This window comes from Hypanus sabinus, chromosome 12, assembly GCF_030144855.1.
Source record: "Hypanus sabinus isolate sHypSab1 chromosome 12, sHypSab1.hap1, whole genome shotgun sequence".
Taxonomy (NCBI): Eukaryota; Metazoa; Chordata; class Chondrichthyes; order Myliobatiformes; family Dasyatidae; genus Hypanus; species Hypanus sabinus.
In genome coordinates this window covers 82770488-82792356 of record NC_082717.1, presented here as the reverse complement: position 1 = coordinate 82792356, position 21869 = coordinate 82770488, and the positions used below count along the sequence as shown (strand labels likewise).

Genomic DNA, 21869 nt, shown 5'->3' with positions numbered 1-21869 from the left:
AGTGTGTAAGACATTGGATGCACTTGATGGAATCTTGGTGTTGCTGCTTCATCCAGTTCAATTCCAGCCTTCGTGCCTTTGAGTTTGCCAATCCCCTTCTCAAACACCTTCTCGTTAGCATTAAGCAGCCATGCCAGTCTCTGGTTAGTACTACCATTTGGGCTGCCATTGCCTTTTGATGTCACACTGAGAGCTTTGATTGAGGGCCAGTCTAGTTGGATTCTTCTCCACCATTCATGTCCAAAAAGTGCTGTCCCTCCACTTTTCAATGTATAAAGCTCTAACTGTTGTGTTTGGCCACCATACCTAACATAGAACATAGAAATCTACAGCACAATGTGGTGCTGGCCATGTAACCTCCTCTAGAAACCGCCTAGAATTACCCTATTGCATAGCCCTCTATTTTTCTAAGCTCATTGTACCGATCTAAGAGTCTTTTAAAATACCATATTGTATCCACCTCTGCCACCGTCTCTGGCAGTGCATTCCTCTGACTACCCACACAATCAATGTCGCTCATCATCTTGTACACCTCTATCAGGTCACCTCTCATCCTCCGTTGCTCCAAGAAGAAAAGGCCAAGTTCACTCAACCTATTCTCCAATCCAGGCAACATCCTTGTAATTCTCCTCTGCACTCTTTCTATAGTATCCACATTTCCTTTCAGTTTGCCTTTGGGAGGCACTTTTTATGCCTGTGTAAGTCTTTAGCATCACTGAGGTCTTCTCTAATGGTATCTTAGAAAACAGTCTGTTTTAGTTAGCCTCTGGGATTGTGACAGAGCTGACATGGTATCCAGCTTCATTTTCAGCTTTACACCGGACACCTATTGTGATCCAGATGATTTTGTGATCTGCTTCAATTATCCTATGCAGTTCTAGGCATGACAGTTCACCTTTGTCAGACTCTATGTTGTCCGATTCTGTTTTACATTCAGTAACTTTATGCATTTGCTTAATTGTGTGTTTGAGGCTTTTTACTCTCTTTTGCGTTCAGTCTGCCTTGCTGTCTCCCTGTGTGATCTTGTCTGTGATACTTTCTGCGGACTTTTTCTTTGCACCAACACTCATTTGTATCATACCACATTGATAACATCTTTGGCTTTTTGCACCATTCAGGGACATTTCACATTCTAACCTTTTCTGTAGTTCTTATGCATCTTTGGCTGGAGTCTCTAAAGATATGCAGTGGTCAATCCTCATTCTAAGATTAGGTCTCTTTCTACCAGTAACCTCTTTTGAATGCTTTGACTGTACATGCTACATACAAGCCTGTCCTTTAATGCATCAGAAAGTCCATCTCTAAAGTCCCAGTCCTGGGAAAGTTTGTGCAGTTCTGTCATGTATTCAGAATGGCTTTCATCTCTTGACTGGCTCACTTTATAAAATCTAAATCTCTCAGCTATTACCAGCGGCTTAGGGCTTAAGTGATTTAGTAAAATTGTAACAATTTCACCAAATGGCTTGCCTGCTGGCTTTGCAGAGGTTACCAAGTTGTGTAAGAGACAGTACGTTCTTGGCCCATTAAGCTAAGAAGCATAGCACTCTCTTTTGCTCCTCCATGTTGTTCACATTACAATACAGTTCCACCCGCTCGATATACGACTCCCAGCCTTCATTAGCACTATCAAATTCATCAACTTCCCGACTGAAGCTATCACCACATTATTTTCTCTTTAAATTCAGTGTGTTACTCAAGGGTGCTGTTTTTCTCTCACCCTTTTGTCCTATTCATGATATTCTCTGACATTCAGGTTCATACTCATCGCCAGTTTGTTGTGTCTATGCACAACTACATATCAATTAAAATAAAAGCACGCACACGGGAGATGGCCTTAATGTCAGTATTCATATTGCAACGTGAGAGAGAGAGAGAGACAACAGCACATGTGCAGACAATGGATCAATGCATAGTGCTAAGGGGGATGAGGTCATTGCTCTAAAAGAAATAGAGCTATACATTACAGTTATCTTCAATAAAACTGGCATCTTTTTTTAAGCAACTGATACTAGGATTTTTTGAAAAGTATAATGTTATTAGATAGAATCGACATGGTTTTATGAAGGAGCAATTGTGTTTATCAAATGCATTCAAGCTTTTTGAGGATGTATGGAACATGGTGGAGTCAGTGGGTGTGATTTATTTAGATTTTCAAAAGACATTTGGTTATGCTACATGTAAAGTGTTGTAACACCAAAGTTATGGGTACTTTAAGGTTTAAATATTGTTATATAGGGTATTGCAACACAGGGTATTGGGGATCAGTTACCTATTGACTAAGATAGCAACAGTAATTAAGTCATTTTCACATTGCCTGCTTTTAACAGGGGGCTGCCACAAGCAACAGTACTGGGGTTTCAGACACTTACTGAATGTATCAGGCTTGCTGATGATGCAAAGCTAGGAAGGAAAATGTGTTTTGCGAAGAGTGCAAACTATTTGCAAAGGGACAAGGAGCGATAAGTTGAGAGGGGAAACTATTTGAAATAGTTGAGCATTTTTTAAATGGAAATCAACTATAAGATATTAATGCTCAGTGAGACTTTTATGTCCTTGCACACAAATCAAAGCAGGGGTCAACAAGTGGTTAAGAATTCAAGTATCAGACTCTTACGAGACAAGGAGTAGGGAAGACTTGCTTAATGTGTGCAGGGCTCTGGTGAGCTTGCAACAGGAGTGTTTTAAAGGCAGTTCTGTTGCATTCTGCAAATGCCTTTGGTCATGGAGAAGTTTGATGTTTGATCAGTGATGTTGGGTCCTTGGTGCTCAGGTGCTACTGACATTTCAGGTTACTAGCCTATTGTAACTGGTGTATCTGAATTTCTCGGCCAGCAAGTCTGACATGCCTTGCAAATGCTTCTGGAGTCCATTTTGGTAAATGAGTGCTATTGCATTGAATGGGTAACCGAAATGTGCTGCTTAGTGCTGTCAGTCATAGCCGCTTGACACTGGACAGAATGGGAGCCATCATCTTGGTAAAAACAAAAATGCTTTTCATTTTATAGATTTAACTGAATAACAAGTACAGAATAAAAGCAAAGAGCCTTCTAATCTCACTCCCGCCTTGAATTTACAATTCCATTGAGGCAGGTACACGTTCTTCCAAATAGCAATGTACTTTTCAGGTTTCTAAATGAGCCTGGTCATTTTTGAAGAAGTTTCTAACAAATGCAAGTCCACAGTGAGAAACAAATGCTGTCACAATTTACACTTGGCACATAACAACACTTGAGGCAGATGCCAGTTTTTAACACAGGACCTTGCATTTTAGATGTGTTATTAAGGAAGAAGAATAAACAAGGAAGAGTGACTCACAGGTCAGAAAGATGAATAATGAGCGTCTGCTCAGGATGAGTAAACGCTATATTGTAATCGCCACGGTGACGACTTACCTTTGACATTTCCTGTTTGTGCCTTCTCCTCCACAGCGGCTTCATCTCAGTGAAGATGTGGCTGGAGCCACATTTATGGCAGCTGGAAGCTCGGCCCCGGAACTCTTCACCTCCATTATAGGTAACCCATCAAGGTCAAAGTGTGGGAAGTAGACTTTGTTTCTCAGTTGTTTGTCTTCACCTTGTTAATGAGTCACTTGTCTAGCTGATGGGTCTGATGAATCTTTATGGGACCATTAGTAAAAGCATGATTGCGTTCTTCGCTCTGTGTTGCACAAGGCTCGGTTTAAAATTAGATGCCTCTCATTGAATTGATCTATGTGAGCCAGGAGTCACTCTTTACTGCTGCCTTCCAGTGAGGATCTGCTGTTTAACAATACTGATCATCAGCAAATTGGGTAGCAATCACATTGATTGAAACTCCCATGCCGTTGTAAAACAAAACATATTGTAATACGTTTCTGATCCTGTCCCAAACTAAGGCACGGTATCATAGCGATCAGAGTTAGGCTATTATAGTGCCAGTGACCTGGGTTCAATTTCCATCACTCTCCATAAGGAGTTTGTACGTATGACTGCTTAGCTTTCCTCCAGGTGCTCTTGTTTCCTCCCACGTCCCAAAGACGTACGGGTTAGTAGGTTAGTTGGTCTCATGAGTGTCACTGGGTGGCACAGGTCTGTTGGGCCAGATAGGCCTGTTATCATGCTGTATCTCTAAAATAATAATAGAAGAATAAATAAACGATACTTTTCTCTATTTATGGGGATTGAAATAGAGGAACAATACCAAGTAGTGACTGGTCAAGAGAAAGTGCACACAAAAGAGTCTACACAATTCACGTGCCAAGAAGTTCAAGTGCTGTTCTCCCTGTTGCTAATTCTGTCCTTCTATGAAAACTCTTTCCAGTGAAGCAACCGAACGTGAATTGTTACCCCCAAATCTTTAAGAATTTTGATAAAATAAGTTGTACATTTATTCAGATGCTCTCAGAAGCATTTTGGCAGAATTATGACAAGTTTCAATTTCAAGGAAGATTCAAAAGATGGATCTTATTTGATGTTCTCATTTGTGCCAAAATATAGCAGGATTGCCCAGTGCCCACTTGCCACATTAGAGCAGCCTCCCTGTGATTGCATGCTCCAAATATGCTATCCTAGTTTGTTTGAGCTGCGTAGTGTTAGGCTGCTTTGCAGAGTGTTGGCTACTCTGGCTGTCCCTTGGGATGATTTGCTTCCCACTGTCGTTCTGAGGCCAATGTGTGAATCACAGACTCTTCCCTTGGTGGGGAAGGTGATGGCTAACGGGTAGGTGAATAGTGTGTGAGATTGTGTACCCCTCCATTTGCACTCCTGACGCTTCGCTTCAAGGTTCTCAGTACTTCTTAAAGGTTCCCTCTCTACTTGGAGCAGACACAGGCCAGGGATCCTAAGGAGTGTATAGCATTCGGTAATAGCATGCGCGCTCATCTTTATTTACAATGACCTTTCTCCTTTGCAGGGGTGTTCATCACAAAGGGGGATGTAGGAGTTGGAACCATCGTGGGCTCTGCTGTGTTCAATATTCTCTGCATTGTTGGAGTGTGTGGACTTTTTTCTGGACTGGTAAGCAGATCCTCAACAGAAACCAGCACCGTTGTCACAAGACAGCATCAAAACGTTGAAACTCGTGGCGTCAGTTAGTTGGGGGTGTCCTGGTCAGAGGCAGGCGCAAATCACAGTGTAGACCAAGCAGCTTCAGGGGAGCTTTTGTGCCAGTTAACTTGCCAAGAGATGGTGATGAAGCAGGGTGTCCATTGCTGCTCTGTTGGTGGTTTATTAAAGTGATGGTTGGGAATAGGAGAGGAGCCAGCAGTTCCAACAACCCCTCTGTGGAGTCACACAGCGTGGAAATGGGCCATATGGCCACTGACCCTGTGCCAACAACCGCTCTGTGGAGTCACACAGCGTGGAAATGGGCCATATGGCCACTGACCCTGTGCCAACAACCGCTCTGTGGAGTCACACAGCGTGGAAATGGCCATACGGCCACTGACCCTGTGCCAACAACAAAGTATCCCATTGACAATGACTTTGCACTTACTGCATCTCAGTGTTCTCCCAACACTCCCATCATCTTCTTCCAGATTCTATACTATGGGCAATTTCAATTGGCTAATTAACCCGCAAATTTCTGGGATTTGGGAGGAAACTGGAGCATCCAGGGAAAACCAGAGGTCAGCTCTGAAAGGTTTGCTGATGTCTGTGAGCCAGAAACATTGTATTGTTCCACTCTGCAAACTAAGTCATTTCTAATATACCAAAGCAACCAGATCTCTGGGTCAAAGGTTGCATCTCGAAATTGATTGAGCTCGACTGGTTAAAGGGAAAAACAAGGTGAAAGCCAGTTTTGTTGATGAACCCAGCTCTTTTCTTTCATTCAATACCTGCTGCTTGCCAGTTACGTCACTGTGACCTGAAGTGATGCTGGTCTGCGTCTAGTGCCTTTGGGCTTTGCTGCTTCCACAGGTCTTTCCACTATCGACCTGAGCTATTCTTCACACCAGAGTGCATGGAAATACTCATTCTTCATGCATGAACATGCTAGACTTCAAGGCTCCAGGTCACAGTGATGTAACAGGCAATGACATTTCCTAGAACAGGAAGCTGCTGGAAGCCAATTATTTGATTGCACATTTTAAATCTGACAACACAGTGCTTGCAGAACGAGACAGACTACACTCAGTGGCCATTTTATTAGGTACACTTGGGCATTAATGCACATATTTAATCAGCCAATCATGTAGCAGCAACTCATTGCATAAAAGCATGCGGACATGGTCAAGAGTTTCAGCTGTTGTTCAGACCAAACATCAGAATGGGGAAGGAGTGTGAGCTAAATTATTTTGACCGTGGAACGGGGGTAGTTTGAATATCTCAGAAACCGCTGATCTGGGATTTTCACACACAAGAGTCTCTAGAGTTTACAGAGAAAAACATTAAAAAAACAGCCAGTGAGCGGCAGTTCTGTGGGCAAAAACACTTGGGCAATGATAGTCAGAGGAGAAGGCCAGACTGGTTCAAGCTGACAGGAAGGCAGTAGCAACTCAAATAACTACACATTACAACAGTGATGTGCAAAATGTCAAGCCTTGAAGTGGATGGCCCACAGGAGCAGAAAACCACAAGCATAGACTCAGTGCAGGAGGTACCAAATAAAATGACCACTGAGTTAACGTGTGCCGTTCTCATGCTGCTACTGCTTGCATTTGCCACAAGTTTATCTCCACTAAGTTGTCGCAGCTAATGTGTGTTGATAAGACATTGACATTTCATTGTTGATCACTGGGTCTATTTGTATTATACTGGGGCAGTAATTGAAATTCTGCTAATTTTGCCAAAGGAATGCACGGCAACTGGTCGTGAAACCACAATTAAAAGCAGAAAATGCTAGATGTATTCGGTGGGTAAGACAACATCAGTGGAAAGAGAAACAGTTCCTGGTCTGAGATCCTTCATCAGAACTGAGAAAGAAAGAGACAGTTTGACACCAACATTAGAGTAAAAGGTGGAGAGCAAAAGTGAGCAAAGGAAACTTCTCTGATAGGGGCAAGTTAAATCACAGTCAGCATCTTTGCCCATTGTACAATGTGAATGTATAAAAAATAGAAAATAATGGCAGGCAAAATTACCTGTTCTTATGCAAAGAAAAAGGAGGCGTGAACTACTTAAAGTTGGAGATTTCAGTCCTGCAAGATACTTTGTGCCCACTAAATGGTATTCCTGGAATTTTTATTAAATTTTATTGAAACTAGAAATGTTGGTGTTACATACCAAGTTAACAATAGTGGGAAGGTGGACCATTGCAGTCTGATGTATTTATTCACAAGACGCTGTGATTTCAGCTTTATTCATTGCTGTAAATTCCTGCATAAACAGTTGAAACATTTTGCCCCTGCTACTTCTGAGTGGCACAGTTTTATTCTGTGTTTCCTTGATTACCATCAGACTAATTCACACTCTCACAGCTCCAAGTTCCAGGAGTGCCTGAAGCTGTTTGCTAATGCCTGCTGGGGCTGTAGTTGACACTTTCCTGCAGGATGTCATTGGCATTTCCCTTCTGAAAGGTTGTGGTGCAAATTTATGAAACCTCACCAATAAATGGAATTAAAGTTTACGGCTCGTGGGAAGTTAAAATCTCAACTTCAAGTTCATGCTTGACTTCTTGCATGTCTGTATTATAAAGGGAGCAGAGTGGATGTTAAGTACTTTAATTTAATATAAACGATTTGGGCATTGGGAAAATGATAATTACCAAGGTAAACTGTAAAGTAAGGTGAGCCTCTGCCGCTGTTGATAAAGAAGCTACTGTACAGCAAGAGTTGCAGTGGATTTCATATGGGTTTTAAAATATATAATATGGAAGAATGTGGAAGTGGGGCAGGGAATAGGTCACCTTTCTCTTGATTTGCACTCATTGCTGTATTTGTTCATGTATTATTATAACTATGTATTCTGTTTACTTTTTGCTTCACACAAGCAAGGAAATCCATTGCATCTTTGTACATCAATGAGCTAATCAGAATCTGAATGTGAAAAATGGAGTTGGGGGTGCAGCAGAGTCATGGGTTAAATAATGACGTTATCCATTTAATTGTATGATGCACCATCAATAACTCTTGGAGACGTGAGGCGAGATATAGGCTTTTATTGGCTGGAAGAAAGAACGAGCAGCAATTGACCACCACACTGCATCCTGGAGACTGAGGCCGGGGCTGTGTCTCCAATCGCCTTTATACCGGGGTCAGTGGGAGGAGCCACAGGAGCAGTCAGCAGGGGGAGGCGTGTCCAGACAGGTATATGTAGTTCACCACATTGTAATTGCTGCGGATCGTAAGGTTGTTTCCTCTGAAGGTTTATTTAATAAAGATGCTGCTCAGCGTAAAATTTGTGCTGCAGGAGTGATTGAAAGTGTCTGTATATTCTTACCTTTTGGAAAGCTTCTTGGGTGGAAGGCCCCATTGCCCTGATGAAGTAGGTGTCCAACAATGATTGCACAGTCAAAATTCTAAAATTTGTGTCACCTCCATCGTTTGTCTCTTTGTGGATTTTGTTATAATCAGATTTGGCGTACTGGATTTCCCTATATTGAGCGCATTCTGGAACCATTTTTGAGGCATCTGATGTGTGAAGATTACTGTGTGAATTGGAGCTTTTTCTTTTGTTCTTTGAAGCTTTATGTGCTTCAAATAGCTCCGAGCTTGTCTACATCTGATGAACTGTGTAACAGGAGTTCTGCCTTGTGCAGGATAAATTTCCCTGGCAGCCTGAGAACTGGGAATTGCCTTGACATAATGATTAAAGCGCAGTATCCAGTCAGGAAAATGGATCCCTTCAGCCACTAGAGCTCTCTTTAATTGAAAATGATAGTGGGGAAACTCAGGTGACTTTTGTAAAGTGCTGGCTGACCCACTTGGTGGTCCTTTGGCCAGTGAATGACTAACACTGATCTTTTTGCCTAACTAAAGATTAGTCATAGAATCATAAGGTACTACGGCACAGAAACAGGCCCTTTGGCCCATCTAGATGATGCTGAAATGTAATTATGCCTAGTTCCATCGACCCAGACCTGGACCGTAACTCCCCATACCCCTCCCATCCGTGTCTCTTAAATGTTGCAATGGAATCCATATCCAGCAAATCCACTGGCAGCTCATTCCATACTTGCACCTCCCTCTGAGTGAAGAAATTCCCCCTCAGGTTTCCCCTTAAGTATTTCACCTTTCATTCTTAACCTAAAATCACTAGTTCTAGTTTTACCCTTAACTTTTGATTTCTAGTTCTAATTTTCACTCTTAACCTATGACCTCTAGTGAAATTGAAGTTTTTCTTGCTTCAATGCTGGCAACGCATACAGTGTGAACTTTGACCTTCCACCTTGTTTCTGCTAGTTCTCCAAAGTAATTTTATGTTCTTGAAAGTGAATAAAAAAAAGGAAGTGCTGGAAATAGTCTGCAGGTCAGTTTGCGTCTGTGGAGGAAGAAACAGTTAACACTTCAGGTTGACAGCCCTTCAATAGAACCAGAGAAATGGCAGCACAAGCATTTTAAGTTTCAGAGCAGGGAAGGGGAAGTAATGTCTGTGATATGGCGGAGACCAAGTTTAGCCAGGGTGACACAATTGCTTTTCGTGTCCTTTCCAGATGCTTGTTAATCATAACTGATCTCTCCCAAGGAGGTGTAAGCAGAGGAGGATGATTGATGGAAGTTAGAGAGAAATCAAAACTTGTCGGAGCTAAGAGGGAGGACCCAACAGATACTGAAATCTGAACTGGAATACCCAGTGGGTCCTCTGTCACCTGTGGGAGAGGGAAAACTGTTAATGTTACAGGTGGATGTCCTTGCATCAGAACTGCTCGCTTCTGACACAACAGGATAGGCTGGTTATGTGAAATTGTTGAATTCAGTATTCAGCCCTAGATGCAATGTCTCGGCTCAAAATGTCGACTGTCCATTTCCCTCCATGAGGAGATGACCTGCTGGATTTCCTCCAGCACGTTGTGTGTATTGCTCCTTAAACTCTTGTTGGGTTTCAGTAGATTAGAATGAGAAGCTAAAAGACCGTGGAGTCACCCTGGGGACAGAACGGAGACATTCTGCAAAGCAGTCACCACCCAATCTATGTTTTTCCCAACATGGAGTGACCATATTCAGAGCATCAAATACAAAGCACTGAATTGGAAGCAGGGCAACTGAATTGCTGTTTCATCTGTAAGGACTGCTCGAGCCCTTGGGTGCTGGGAAGTTTTGTGGAGAAGGACAAGTGTTGCATCTCCTGGATGGGAGAAAGCTGAGAGAAGGGTAACAACAGTAGGTGTAGACTACAGGAACGTGTCTGGTGATAGAATCTTTTTGAAGGTGGTAAAAATTAGTGAGCATTGTCTATTGAATATGGAGATTGGAAGATTTGAAGGTGAATTCAAGGGATTCCCTCTCTTTGTTCTGACAGGGAGGAGAGAGAATAAAAGCAAAGGTGGGGATAATAGGAGTTTCAGGTTAAGGGAATTACCTTAGAAACACTGGTCTAGTCTCGTCAACTGAAAAGACATGATGGAGGCAGAGAAACTGAATGGAAGGAAGCAGTTCAAGTTTATTGTCCAAGTATCTATGGACGCCTAGAGGCCTGTAATAGTTGTTTGTCACTTAGCTTTGCTCTGAGATTAAGATGGTGTAATTAAAGAGTTGAAGAATGAGATTTGGCCATGTGAGGGTGGGGGCAGGCTGAAAGATGAGGACGTTCCTGAGACTTGAACGAGTGAAGGAAGCAGCACCAATATACCCTGCTGGGAAAAAAAGACATGAGGGAGAGGGCTGAGTAGGATGTTTTTTTTAAAAAGGACTATTTCAGATATTCCATAAAGAGACCGACAAAACTTGGGTCCATGTTAGCTCCCTTAGCCATATATTTGATTGGAGAAAGTCAGGGAAATTTTAAAGAATATCACTTTATGCAAGGATGAGTTTGGCCAGGCAATTGTGGAGTAGTGATGGTGGGGGCTAGCTAGGTCTCTTAAGGAAGATAGTGGAAGGGTTTTCAGATATGCCGGTGTGGGATGGAAGTGTGCGTGAGCCTGCTGGTAACCTGTCAGAGTGTCCGAGAACACTTGAGTTGTGAGGCATGAAAGTAGCGAGGGACTGGAGCGGGAGAGGAAGAAAATAGTCAATATAGTATGAAGCAAATTCAATGAAGTAAGAGAAGGATTAAATAATGAGTCTGCCAGAACAATCCTGCTTGTGGATCTCAGAGAGGAGGTTCCGGGTTTGTGCAGGGGGACCGTGGGTTTGGGCGTTCCGGAGAGACGCTCTCCTGCGGAAGTGAGATTGTCTGGATGGGCCTGTTGATTAGTGGCGCTGGTCCACTGGGTGGTTTGACTCAGCCTTTGCAAGGTAAAGGTCATTTTGTCAAGCCACAACAGCACCAACCCCGACAGTAAGTTTAAGTGGTGTGCTGCAAGTTCAGAGGAGGGTAGGTTTGATTGGGCAAGACCAAAGCTGAGTCTGCCAATGTCACGTCAGCAGTTAGATTGAGGTGCATCAGGTTTTCTGGAGAGAGAGTCCGCAATCCCAGGTGAGGACTCCTGTCCAAGGAAATGGAGGCAGAGGCTCATATGAGGCTCAGAATTCTTTGAGAAGGGGATGTAGGGGAGGAAGTATCTCCTGCTGAGGACAGATTGTTCAGGCTCAGAAGAGGAAAGAGCAGATGGGTTATAGCAAGGTAAGGGAGAGGTGAGGTTAGGGGAAAAGAAAGAGGAGAAAGATCCACGAGAGCGTGAGAATCAGAGTACTGTTGATGTTTGTGATCTTTGATGTCTGAAAACAAGGAAATAAGTCTTTTGATGGGACAACAAATGCGGCGAAGGATGGTGCAACACTCCGGACCCAGGACACAGTGAGTCAGTGCTGAGAGGTCAGGAGCACGCATGAGTCAATGCACGGCATTAAGCACGGATCTTGAAAAGACAGTGAGCCTATTAAATTCACTGCTCTGTACAATATAAGCGTGCTGGTTTTCTTTTGAAGACTACTGATAACATTGTGAATTACTGGGAGATAACACACGATTGTACTAGATTAATTCCTTTCTTCCCAGGCCATCAACTGAAAGGCACAGATTGTACAAGGATACAAGTTGCCCCATTTCATGCTGAGACCAAATCCAATCTTGTAAGAACATGCAGGATAATAGTGTTAAGGTTTACAAATAAAACCTTTTAAGGCTGAGTAATCAGACATTGTTGAAAATGACTGCGCAAAGTAATGAATTTCTTCCATTGCTTGGTTGCTTTCTGCAGACTGCGATGCTGGATGACAAATATTATTTATAACATTAAAGAATTATATTATTTTATTCTTTATATTTAACGGTTTCAAGCAATTTTTCTAACTTGAGCTGACAGGTTCTGCTGCCTATTAAAGGATATTTGAATTTGCAGCTTTCAGGGGTGCTATGGCTCTCCTGTAGTGACAGGCTCTGAGGGGAACCTGTGCAGATGAATGCAGGAATGAGGGGATAAGCTTACGGTGAGAAGGGAAAGATTTAAAAAGGACCTGAGGAGCAACTTTTTCACACAGGCAGTGGTGCATGTATGGAACAAGCTCCCATAGGGAGTGGTTAAGGCGGGTACAATCAGAATCAAAAGTGGGTTTAACATCACTGGCATATGTCTTGAAATTTGTTGTTTTTGCAGAAGCAGTACATTGCAATATATAATTGAAAACTATAAATTACAAAATGACAAACATATATTTAAATAAATAGCGCAAAAGAGAGGAAACAATACTGAGCTAGTGTTCATGGGTTCTTTCTCTATTCAAAAATCTGATGGCGGTGGAAAGAAGCTGTTCCTGAAGTGTTGAGTGTGTATCTTTAGGCTTCTGTACCTCCTCTTTCATGGTAGCAATGGGAAGAGGACAAGCCTTGGGTGACAGGGTCCTTAATGATGTACCCTTTCTGAGACATCTCCTTTTGAAGGTGTACTGGATGCTGGGGAGGCGAGTGCCCGTGATGGAGCTGGCATGGTTTACAACTTTCTGCAGCCTTTTTTGAAATCGTGCAGTTGCTCCTCCGTACCAGGCAGTTGGAGTCCTCTCCACAGTACATCTGCGAAATTCGCCAGTATCTTCGGTAACATACCAATTCTCCTCAAACTCCTAATGGCATATAGCCACTGTTGTGCCTTCTTTGTAATTGCATCAATATGTTTGGCTCAGGAAGGATTCTGGGAGATGCTGACACACAGGAACTTGAAACTGCTTATCCTTCCCAGTTCTGATCCCTCGATGAGGACTAGTGTGTTTCCTTAACTTCTCCTCCCTAGAGTCCACAAACAATTCCTTGATCTTACTGACATTGAGTGCAAAGGTGTTGCTGTGACACCACTCAACCAGCTGATCTATCTCGCTCCTGTACGTCTCCTCGACACCAACTGAAATTCTGCCAACAATAGTGTTGTCAGCAAATTTATAGATGGCGTTTAAGCTGTGCCTAGCCACACAATTGAGGATGGAGAGAGAGAGTAGAGCAGTGGACTAAGCACGCATCCTTGAGGTGCACCAGTGTTGATCGTCAGTGAGGAGGAGATGTTACTTCCATCTGTGCAGACTATGGACTCCTGATGAGGAAGTCAAGGATCTAGGTGCAGAGGCCTGTGTTTTGGAGCTTGTTGATTAGAACTGAGGATATGATTACATTGAATGCTGAGCTATAGTCAATAAACTGCAGCCTGATGTAGGTATTACTGTTGCCCAGGTGATCCCAGGCTGAGTTGAGAGCCAGTGAGATTGCATCCACTGTAGACCTATTGTGGTGATGGGCAAATTGCAGCGGGTTCAGCTCCTTGATTTAGGTAGGAATTGATTCTAGCCACAACCAACCTCTCAAAGCACTTCATCACAGCAGATATGAGTGCCACTGGGCAATAGTCGTTGAGGTAGCTCTCAACCTGCTCTTCTTGGGCACTGGTGTGATTGTCAACCTTTTGAAGCGGGTGGAGATGTCTGACTGCATCAGTGAGAGATTGAAGATGTCCTTGAATGCTTCTGCCAACTTGTTGGCACAGGTTTTCGGAGGCCTACCAGGTACACCATCAGGGTCTAACACCTTGAAAGGGTTCACCCTCTGGCGTTAGCCTCCGAGACAGAGACCACAGGGTCACCAGATGCTGCAAGGATTCATGCAAATGTTGTTTTATTCTCCCTTTCAAAGTATGCATAAAAGGTGTAGAACTCATCTGGGAGTGAAGCATCACAGCCATTCATTAGGTTTCGCTTTGCTTTATAGGATGTAATGGCCTGCAAACCCTGATAGAGCTGACGTGCATCCAATTCTTTCTCTGGCCTCAATCAGAATTGGGTTTTTTTGCTCTTAAAATAACTTTTCATAGGTCATACCTGTACTTGTATAGTACTGGATCACTAGTTTTGAATGCCACAGATCTAGCCCTCAATGGACTACGAATCTCCTGTTTCATCCACAACTTTTGGTTTGGGTATGTCCAGTATGTTCTCAAAGGCAGACACTCATCCACACAGGTCACAGGTCACAGGTCACTCATCCACAGTTGGTGACAACTGCGGTGTATTCATTCAGACTGAAAGATGAATCCTGAAAATTGTCCATCCCATTGACTCACAGCAGTCTTTCAAGCACTGCTCTGCCTCCCTTGCCCATACCTTCTTAGTCCTCACCACTGAGGCTGCGGTCTTTAGCCTCTGCTTATAAGCTGGGAGTAGAAATATAGCCAGAGGATCAGGATTTCCAAAGTGTGGGTCTGGGAAGCGTACTTGGTGGTGGTATAATAGTGGCCAGGTATTTTGGCTCCACTGGTTCCACAGGTGATATGCTGATGGTAGTTATTCAGAGACTTCTTCAACTTGGCCTGGTTGAAATCTCCTGCAGTGATACAGAAAGCATCAGGACGCCTAGTTTCATGCCTGCTGACTACAGTTCTCAGCTCCTCCAGTGCCTGTCTGACATTGGCCTGAGGTGAAATGTACCCCACTACCAGGATGATGGTGGAAAACTCCCTCAGCAGATAAAATAGACAACATTTAACCACCAGATTTTCCAGGTCAGGTGAGTAGGACTGAGACAGAACCAATACCAATACCAATGAGAACATGCTAAAGGCATTTGTAAGGTACATGGATAAGAAAGGTTTAGAAATTAACGGTTTAGATTGGGTCAGACAAGGATAATAAGTGCCAGCATAGATGAACATTTTGGTCAGCATAGCTGAAGGGTCTTTATGGCAATGTATTACTCTATAACTCTATCACCGGCCCTTGGCTCAGTAGGCATGTTTCTGTAGCTGGGCTTGTTATCTACCTGAAGTGGCTCGTCTGTCCACAGCTGTCTGCAAGGATACAGTCAGTAATGCAACATGGTCGGTGTCACTAACATCTGTTTAAAAAAACAAAACTTTTACATTAAATTCCATTAGATGCTGATTATCTGATCCAAGTGCCGTGGAACTGAACACTGCGTCCAATTCAAGCAAGCTGAGTACCAAAATAAATTTAAGTCATTGGTCTCTGGTTGGTTATAGATTGGCTTTGTTGGTTGGATTATGCAACACAGAGACTTTGATTGGATAGTACAACACAGTGGCTTTCATTGGTTGGATAGTGAAGGACAGTGGTATTTGATTGGTTGAATAGTGCAACACAGCGGCATGGGTTGGATAGCAGTAGCATAGCAATTAGCACTGCTGCCTTAGCTCTAGGGACTTGCATTCAGTTCTGATCTCACTTGATGTTTGGTGTTTGTGCATTCTCCCACTGGCTATGTATGTTTCCAACGAGTGCTCAGCTTTCCCACGGCCCAGAGCTATATGGGTAACACACACACAATACTGGAGGAACTCAACGGGCCAGGCAGCATCTATGGAAAAGAGTAAACAGTTGACATTTTGGGTCGAGACCCTTCATCAGGACTGTTGAGTTAAGAGGCTGGGCGTATTCAAGGCAGAGAGTGAAAGGTTCTTGATTGGTAAAGGGGTTAAAGGTTACAGGAAGAAGGCCTGAGAACGGGGTTGAAAAATAAATCAGTCATGATTGACTGCTGGAGCAAACTTAATGGGTGAGTGGCCTACTTCCGCTCCTGTATATTACAGTCTTATGGATCTGAGTGTTTGGATTTTATAATTCAAAAAAATTAACATATCATTGAAAAGTTAGCATATTGGCCTCAGGTATATCTCAATCCTTGACAATCATTTTGGTTTTGAATAGCATCACACTGACCATGAGACTTTGCTTGCAACACTTTTCACCATACCCATTCGTACAGAAAGGTTCACAAGCTCAACCAGTGATGGCTCTCTAATCTGTACTGTTAAAATTCATTTGGTACTGCTATGCCATAAACAATTTGACTGCCTCACTTTCTACATAATAACGTACACAGAAAATGTAAATTAGCTGTGAAACATTTTGATATGTTCTCAGTTTGCAAATTACTCTGTACAATTTCTTCTTTTTCTTTCACGAAAACCATCATCTGGAGAGTGTAGCCAATAAATGAAACTGCTTCATCTCCCATTGCCTGAAAGATCTTAGATGTTGCTACAGAAGTCCACATGGAGAAATAATGTTGAATTTAATTGTTTTTCTTACATCAGCGTCCCTATTTAAGGCAACTAATTAATCGAAAACAATTGCAAATCTTAGCATAAAGCCATTTAAAGATATTGAAAATAATGCACGTTTTTCACTTAATTATTTTTCTGCAATAATTCTGAGCACAAGTTTGAATCATGTTAATACTGTACCTTGCAAAAGTGGCAGCTAATTTTAAATGGATTTTCAAGCTCAAAAGCTTTCATGTTGCTGAAATGAGGACATTAGGAGAAATTAAGATTCCATTCTTGATAAATTATAATATGGGTTATTATGGAATATTAATAAAATAATCAGAAGCATGGTGTTGGAAACATATTCTAAACAATGAGATGATGAATGAACTGAATCCAAACAATTCACAGTTTGCTGCCAACTTAATCAAATTAATAAAACTAAAACTTTTAATTTTAGTAAGAATTTGATGCCAAGTTAATTTTTAATTTTAGTCAGAGATTTTCATTAATTGTTGGTTTACTGATGTGGGGGAATAGGTAGGGGTGGGAATTTGGGACGCAGACCAGGGCTGATCTCAGTGAGTAACTGAAAAGACTTGAAGGTTCCTCTATTCTCCTATTCCCAAGTAGATGGCACTTACGTAGTGGAAAATTAATTTGGGAAAAAACAAGAAACAAAAGTATTTCAACCCAAAACATTGAGGGACTTAACTGTGAAAGAGGTGGGAACCGTGGTGTGCAGGGACATTACAGAACTTCAGTGACTGAAAATGTGCTCTCGGTAGCAGGATGTGCTTTGCTCTGAATTATATTTACCACATGCTTATGTGCTAGAGGCTTTGAAGATGAACATTTCACTAGAGAGAGGTTATGAATAATCCCAAAGATGTTGCATGCTCTATTTTCACAAAGGAAAGATGCTGAGTATGTGCAAGAAGTTGGTTAGACCACACTTGATAATTACATACAATGCTTCGTTAGAGAAGAAGATTGGAGCAAAATAACATGCTGAAGGTAGTTTGGGAACGAGAGGTTACTGCTGTGGAGAAAGTCAAGAAAGATTGCTGCCCTCCTCATCAGCATAGCTGAACTGATTGAAATCTAGGGATTCTGGACATTTTTGAATGGCCTGGTTGTTGAATTGACAACAAGGGAATAGAGACTTAGGGAAGACACAAAAAAAAGCACAAATTTGTGTGTACATCTTTCACATCATTATTAAAACACAAGAACCATTCTGATTGCCATAATAGACACACAACCATTATCTTAAAAAGAAAAATAGTGAATATATGGGGAGAAAAAGAAGGCAGCTAAGGAGTCACAGGGAAAGAATGGCCATATTTCATACTGCATTTTTCGTAATGCTGTAGTATAGATCAGTCCTAGTTCTCTGCAATTCCAAAGTTCAAAGAGCATAAGATCATAAGTTCATTTATTATCAAAGTATGTATCTAAGTACACAATCTTGAGATTTGTCTCCTTCAATAATATGACATAGATAATAGGAAAGCATGGCTTAAGAAAAGCATCTGCAGATTTTCTCTTGTTTGGGTTAAGAAAAGCAATCCATTTGGTTAATGGTAAGACTCCTGACAGTGTGGAGGATCAGAGGGATCTTGGGGTCCGAGTCCACAAGACACTCAAAGCTCCTTTGCAGGTTGACTCTGTGACTAAGAAGGCATATGGTGCATTGGCCTTCATCAATCGTGGGATTGAGTTTAAGAGCTGAGAGGTAATGTAGCAGCTATGTAAGACCCTGGTCAGACCCAACTTGGAGTACTGTGCTCAATTCTGGTCACCTCACTACAGGAAGAATGTGGAAACCATAGAAAGGGTGCAGAGGAGATTTACGAGGATGTTGTCTGGATTGGGGAGCATGTCTTATGAGAATAGGTTGAGTGAACTCGGCCTTTTCTCTTTGGTGCGATGGAGGATGAGAAGTGACCTCATAGAGGTGTTCAAGATAATGAGAGGCATTGATGGTGTGGATAGTCAGAGGCTTTTCCCCAGGGCTGAAATGGCTAGCATGAGAGAGCATAGTTTTAAGGTGCTTGGGAGTAGGTACAGAGGAGAGGTCAGAGGTAAGTTTTGTTACGCAGAGGGTGGTGATTGCGTGGAATGGGCTGCTGGCAAAGTTGGTGGAGACAGAAACGATAGGGTCTTTTAAGAGACTCCTGGATGGATGCATGAAGCTTAGAAGAATAGAGGGTCATGGGTAAAGCCGAGGTAGTTCTCAGGTAGGGACATGTTTGGCACAACTTCATGGGCTGGAGGGCCTGTATTGTGCTGTAGGTTTTCTATGTTTCTAAACCCACTCTGTTACATTCCTGTGGTAAACAATGTATACCCGTCTGGATATGCCCCTCTGCTGACTGCTCCTCCCACAGACCCCTGTATAAAGGCGATTGGGGCACTGCTCCTCCCTCAGTCTCCGAGATGTCATGCTCCCTTTTGCTGTCGTTCACTTCCAGTCTCCAAGAGTTATTGATGGTGCATCAATTCCATACACAATCAAACTCCATCCACTTATTCTCTTGAAAGGATCGATGGGCTCGTCATTGTTCGAAGGTGGTTCAATAAAATTCAAGGTGATTACAAAAGACAAAAGAAAACAGGTCTGACTTCAAAATGCTTGGATTTATTTTGGCTCTGAATTTGTCTTAATTTGTGATGATCAACTTTTTAAAAATATCCTCCTTGCATCTTTTGGGGATCTCTGAGGTTCAGGATCTAGTTCACATCATCATAAACTTATTGATGGCAAATGTGTCTTGCTTGCTCTGCCAGTATCTCGTTATTGAGTAAAACACAAAGTAAAGTGGTCTACAGTCCACTTTATTTCACTTAGTTCTTTCCGCTGTTTTGAAACTGGTCTATTTTCAGTCTGCCATAACACACTATTAATTACTCTACTATACAGAGTTTAGGATTCACATCAGCTACCACTTGTTGCTGTCTTCTCTGACAACGGGAAGTGGGAAATGAGCATTGTAGGTGATTAATGTTGCTCGAAACTGATTGTTAATTAGTTCCTTTTAGAATGCAAATGGTAACTGGCACTTGGCATGATCAAACACTTTTTTGGAGACATGACCCTCTGATTTTCCTGGCAAATTAATAAGTGTCATCAAGCAGAAGGGAAAGGAGTACTTTGTAATCAGATGTGTAAAAAGGAGATTCATGTGGTTCAGATGCTGTGTCACTAATCTGAAGTGTTGAAACAATTTTAACAGCCAATGAGATCCAGGTGTCTTCCTTAAAGTGCATGTCTGAGATAAATTGATGTGAGCAGATTGTTTCTGCTCTTCGTGCTCATCAGATGTAATGTTGAAGTGGTGTGCCTGAGGTATTGATTTAACAATATCACTAATTATCCAGATTAGATGTATCTAATCTGATTCACACTTAATTGGTAGCAAACACAGATGAGAGTTTGTACTGTGATGTCCTTGCACTGGATGTCATATGTTTTATTTCATCAACTGGTTTTCTTTGGAATAACAATGCTCCTGACTATCTTTCTCCTTTTCTACTTGGATATTTGAAGAAATACTGATTCCAAAGGTAACGCAGTGTTGTTATCATTGTCGTAGACACGAGACTGTGTCAAGAGCAAGGAAATAAAATGCTGGACAAACTCAGCGGGTCAGGCAGCGTCCGCAGAGGCAAATGGACGGCTGGTATTTCAGGTCAACATCCTGCATCAGGAATTGTATCCTGCTGCAAGAACTTGACCTGAAATATTAGTCATCCCTTTTCCTCCACAGAAAGCTTCTGGCTTGCTGAGTTCCTTCAGCAGTGAGCTTTTTGCTTATCCTTCTGGTATCTTGGTTGACAAGGTAAAAATATATAGCTCAAGACCAAGCCTTTACATAGCACTTTTTATCAGCTGTGACTGTTCCAGTTTACCCTTGACCAAATATTTTTGATATGTATTCAATGCTGTAATATTGGACACTTTGCACCAACTTGTGAATGAAACGTGAGATTATATTTCCATTAAAGAAGTATGGGCTACCCCCTTTAAGAATGATTCTCATTGAAAGAGGACTCTTTGACACACCGGGGGAATCAAAGCCCAGTGTCTGTGAATCCATGAGTCTGCTGCTGGGTGCAGACGGCCTGTCCTGGTATTGGAGGACCGGGTAGGAGTGAGGAAAGGGACTGGCTTTAGCTCTGGCTGTTCTGTTGCTTGCTGTGTTCCGTGTTGTTCTGCCCAGTAATGTGGACGTACTATGCTGGTGTCAGAATGTGTGGCTGCTCCCCCATTACAGATGCTCGGGCTGTGTTGATTGTTGACATAAGCGTTGGATTGGACGCTGCATATTTTCATGCACATGTGATTAAATAAATGAATCTGAAATCTAGCACTGCTTAGTTTTTACACCACTTATCTATCCAGGTCAGGGGTTATCATCTTGGTTTAATATTTAATCTGTGGGGGAACTGGCAACAGTGTAGTTTTCTTTCAGTTCAGTTTCCAATCACTGGTGTGGGGTGAACTTTTCATGATCTGATAAAGATGAGATGGCGACCTCTCACAATTACTTCGCGTGTGCAATGAAGCTGCACCAATAAAAATCCTGTGGTCTGGTGTTGAAAGATGGGAAATTACTCTGAAACATCTCATTTGACAGAAAAGCCCTGGGAAGTTTATCCAGAGAGAAATATGATGGTCACCCCTTCCCCACAGTTGTGTGATGCTCTGGAAATTTGACTGAGCTCTTTGTATCATCCTTTCACATGACACAGTTTCTGCAATATTCACCGACAGGCTGGTCTCCTTCCAATGCGGGAGGCCTTTTGGAGCATGGAAAATGGAGCAGTACAGGCCCTTTGACCCATAATGTTGTGCTGACCTTTTAACTACTCCAAGGTCAATCTAACCCTTCTCTCCCACATAGCCCTCCGTGTGCCTATCCAAAAATCTCTTAATTGTCACCAGTGATCTGCCTCTAACAGAACCCCTGGCAAATGCATTCCACAGGCCCACCACTCTCCATGTAAAATGCTCCCCTCCAATCACCTTAAAATGATGCCCCCTCATATTAACTATTTCTGCCTGGGAAAATGTCTCTGGCTGTGCACTCGATCTATGCCTTTTATTATTTTGTATACTTCCATCAAGTCGCCTCTAATCCTCCCTCCCTCCAAAGAGGAAAGACCTAGCTCGCAAAACCTATCCTCATAAGACCTGCTCTGTGCTCCAGGCAGCATCCTGGTAAATCTCCTCTGCACCCTCTCTAATTCTTAGTATGTAAGAGAGATTATAGTATTAAAGAAAAAATTACAGCGAGCAACCACCACGGGGCTATTTCTTAGTGTCGTTTTATTTTTAGTAAGTGGCGACATGGTGGTGTAAT

At 42.4% G+C, this 21869-nt stretch overlaps 1 protein-coding gene and 1 long non-coding RNA gene across 3 annotated transcripts in view; one reads left to right on the top strand and one right to left on the bottom strand.

The window, feature by feature from the left end:
• LOC132403058 (uncharacterized) overlaps nt 1-3487 on the bottom strand; it is a 28735-nt gene extending 25248 nt beyond the window's left edge. For both annotated transcript variants that reach the window (XR_009515174.1, XR_009515175.1), the window contains exon 1: nt 3393-3487. This is a non-coding gene — a long non-coding RNA (uncharacterized LOC132403058). The remainder of the gene's footprint in view (nt 1-3392) is intronic.
• The window catches only part of slc24a3 (solute carrier family 24 member 3), a 324655-nt gene that overhangs the window by 214693 nt on the left and 88093 nt on the right, over nt 1-21869 (top strand). The window contains exons 5-6 of the mRNA XM_059986300.1: nt 3429-3513; nt 4891-4994. Of these exons, the coding sequence (XP_059842283.1) occupies nt 3429-3513; nt 4891-4994 (189 nt within the window). The remainder of the gene's footprint in view (nt 1-3428; nt 3514-4890; nt 4995-21869) is intronic.